The 3753-nt window shown below is 56.9% G+C and overlaps 1 protein-coding gene across 1 annotated transcript in view; it reads left to right on the forward strand.

Moving 5' to 3' along the window:
* Nucleotides 1-3753, forward strand: part of PADI2 (peptidyl arginine deiminase, type II) — a 115022-nt gene that overhangs the window by 78803 nt on the left and 32466 nt on the right. The window contains exons 5-6 of the mRNA XM_006766774.2: nt 1232-1349; nt 1770-1895. Coding sequence (XP_006766837.1) covers nt 1232-1349; nt 1770-1895 — 244 coding nt within the window. The remainder of the gene's footprint in view (nt 1-1231; nt 1350-1769; nt 1896-3753) is intronic.

The following is a 3753-nucleotide window of genomic DNA, read 5'->3' on the forward strand; positions in this document are numbered from 1 at the left end:
CCTCAGTGGGGCTCTGCCTTCCCAAGGCAGCCGAGGCGGCCTCACTCACTCAGCCTCTGTGTCGGTGGCCAAGAGGTGACACTAGACTCCCCGGAGGCCTCTGCGGCCTCCAGCCTGGCCCGAGGACAGCAGCCTGGTGAAGGCACGCAGTCCCTGTGGGCCTGAACTTACCCGGCTTTCTCCATGAGGGCCAGTGACGTTTCATATTTCATTTATCATTTCATAAATATTTGTTGGGCATATTTTACATTCCAGGGCTGGGTCAGGCCCTGGGGACATAGCTCCTGCCCTCAGGGAGCCCACAGGCCAGTGGAAGGGGGTGAGGGAGACCGACATTAAATAAAGGATGTGGTGGCTGTTTCATCACAACTGTCCTAAATCCGCCCCAGAAGGGCATGTACAGTGTCTTAAGTGTAAACCCAGGGAGGCTGCTCTGGATGGAGAACCGTAAAGGCTTTCCGGGGAAGTGGGACCATTTCCCTGTGACTGGGAGGAGGAGTGGCGTTGGCCAGGTGAAGGGAGACGGGACAGCGTTCCAGGCAGAGGGACCAGTGCAGCGAAGGCTGAGAGCTTGGCATCTTTGGGGAGCAGAACGGCAGCCAGTGTCGGGGAGCAGAGTGGGCGAGAAGGAAGGTGAGGGGCACAGATGGAGAGGTGGCAGGTCGCTCCGGGCCTTGCAGGCCACAGTGACTTTATCCTGAGTCAACAGGGAGCCCCTGACCCGGGTGGAAACAGGAAAGCAGGCTGATCGGGGTGGAGTTCCTTCTAAACCATCTGGCTGCTGGGTAGAAAGTGGATCGCCTTGCAGGGCCCATTGGAAGCACTGGGCGTCTGTCCATCCAGGCGGCTTCCCCTGAGCCCCCAGGGCACTTCAGAGCCGGTCGCAGAAGGCCTGCCTGCCCCTTTCTCTGGCCGCCCTCTGTCTCCCTGCCCCACCCCTCCCCAGGCACAGGCACACCCAACGTGAGCTCAGGAGTGCCTCAGAGCCTTCCAGTCTCTGTCTCTCTGCCACCATCCGTCCGCCTCCTGAACTTTCCGTCAGTGCTTACACGGACGTCTCTGGGCATCAGACGTGGGATTCAAGTTTGCCAGGTCACAGCTGCCCCGATGGGAGGTGGCTGCTCTTTATTCTCCTCCTGGGCCGTCTCTCCGGAGTCCTGTGAGGTCTGGGCTGGGACTATCTGCCAGAAGGTACAGAGCAGGAAACTGACCTCTCTTCCTGCCACTGCAGGCGTCCTGGACCTGGGGCCCTGAGGGCCAGGGAGCCATCCTGCTGGTGAACTGTGACCGGGAGGTACCCTGGTTGTCCAAGGAGGACTGCAAGGACAACAAAGTCTACAGCAAGAACGGTACCGGCAGGACCCACACATGGGGTTGGGGGCAGGGAGGAGCAATGGAAGCCCTCCTGCTACGTCCCGGGCTGGGCAGAGGGTGCGGCAGGAGTGACCAGGGTCTCCTGGGGGTGGAGGACTCAAACATCCACTCTCGCTAAAAACAGAAAACAAAGCTATTAATATAGTCCAATTGGAACCATGTTTTATAAAGATTCACATACATAGAAAAAAGACTGGAAGGAAATTCCCCGAAGGTTATTGGTCGTCTGTGGAATTAGAGACGACAGCCCGTTTTTATGATTTTCTATAGTTTCCATAATACACACATGTGGGGTTTTCTCCGTCCTGATTAAAAAAGTAACGACAGCCCTTTGTAAGCCAGCATTGCAGCCCCAGGTGTCTTCATTCTAACCTCCCCGTGTGCCCACCCATCAGACCTCAAGGACATGTCACAGATGATCCTGCGGACCAAAGGCCCCGACCGCCTCCCCGCAGGATATGAGATCGTCCTCTACATTTCCATGGCGGACTCGGACCGAGTGGGCGTGTTCTACGTGGAGAGTAAGTGGCCCCGGCCCAGCCCTCGCGGTCCTGAGCCATTCAGCGCTCACCGAGTTGCCCCCACGGGGACCCAGCTCTGCCCTCGAAGGCGCCCAGGCCTCCCCTACGCAGTGGCGGCCCCCACAGGGGCAGGTGCTTACAGAGAGCCCCTGGCCTCTTAGTAAGCAGCTGGGCCTCTTAGGAGCAGAAACGATTACTAAGTTGTATTACTAGTAATGGTCATGGTTGTCCCAGGAAGTCAGGAGGCCCCCTGGGCCAGATCTCCCCTCTTCAAAGGAGGTGGTCGTGCCGCAGGTTTAGGTAGAACCAGAGGCCCTTCTTCCCCATGAACCAAGGGAGGAAGGCCTTTGGAGGTCCTTTTCTGGGGTCATGTCACCTCCATGATACCTGAAGCAGGTACCCACCCCCGGGTGTGTTTTGCCCATCTCAGACTTCCTGGAGCTGAGCACTGCCTCCCAACTTTCATAAATATACACACACACACACACACACACTAGAGTCCCAGGCACGAGATTCGTGCATTCATGCCCTGGGGAAGGAGGGGGTCTCTCAGCCCTGCCTGCACCCTCTCACAGTCCGCAGTCCCAGAGCCCTCAGGGGAGCCCTCAGGGAAGCAGGCCTAAGCCGGCAGTAGGAGATCTTTAGCGCTGCTGCTGAGGTGGGAGCTTCCACCACCACTGCTGCTCTCAGCTCACCAACCATGAGCCCAGCTTCTGGCTGAGCGGTGCACCCCCTGTGGGAGCGCACTGAGCACCAGGGGGCAGCTCCTGCATTGAGCATCTGCCCCCTGGTGGTCAATGTGCGTCATAGCATCCAGTTCTTCCGCTGTTTGGTCAATTTGCATATTACCCTTTTATCATATAGGATTTTATTATTGCTTTCAGAGAGGTAGGGAGGAGGAGAGAGAATGGAAACATCAGTGATGAAAGCGAATCATTGACTGGCTGCCTCCTGCACACCCCACACTGGGGATCGAGCCCACAAGCAGGGCACGTGCCCTGACCAGGAATTGAACCCTGACCTCCTGGTTCCTAGATCGATGCTCAACCACTGAGGCATGCCCGCTGGGCATGCCTGACTTTTAAAGAGCCCCTGGTGCCCTAACCGGTTTGGCTCAGTGGATAGAGCATCAGCCTGCGGACTCAAGGATCCCAGGTTCGATTCCAGTCAAGGGCATATACCTTGGTTGCAGGCACATCCCCAGTAGGGAGTGTGCAGGAGGCCCCTGATCAATGTTTCTCTCTCATTGATGTTTCTAACTCTCTATCCCTCTCCCTTCCTCTCTGTAAAAAATCAATAAAATATAGTTTTAAAAAATTTAAAAAATTAAGAGCCCCTGGTGCTGCTGTGGGCACCCTGAGGGTGCTGACCCCTTGCTCCTCTTCTCTGTGACAGGCACCCTGGGCCCCACTGTGTAGGGCATGTGCTTCCGCCACAGAGCGCCCTGCTCTGACCCATTCTTTCTGTAAGTGCGCGTTGAGCGCCCTCAGTGCAGGTGCTGTTCCCAGCACTGGGGTCCCCACAGTGAACTCTGCAATCACACCCTGCCCACCCTGGTGAGGTGACGGTCCAGTGAGGGAGACACAGGAACTAGCATGATTGGAGCAAATAACTCAGACCACGTGATAGAGAGTGCGCAGGGTAGAGGTAAGGTACCGCTAGCCTGAGCAGGTGACTGAGCTAAGACCCAGACCAACAATGAGAAGGAAACAGCCCTTTATGAGCTGAGGGAAGAGTGTTCCAAGCACAGGGAACAGTACGGACAAGGCACAGAGCGGGGAACCAGCCTGGAGGAGCAGACGGAAGACCAGAGCGAGGAGATGTGTTGGAATCAAGGTCAGCGAACTGGGCAGGAGCC

This window comes from Myotis davidii, unplaced genomic scaffold, assembly GCF_000327345.1.
Source record: "Myotis davidii unplaced genomic scaffold, ASM32734v1 scaffold299, whole genome shotgun sequence".
In the NCBI taxonomy this organism is placed as follows: domain Eukaryota; kingdom Metazoa; phylum Chordata; class Mammalia; order Chiroptera; family Vespertilionidae; genus Myotis; species Myotis davidii.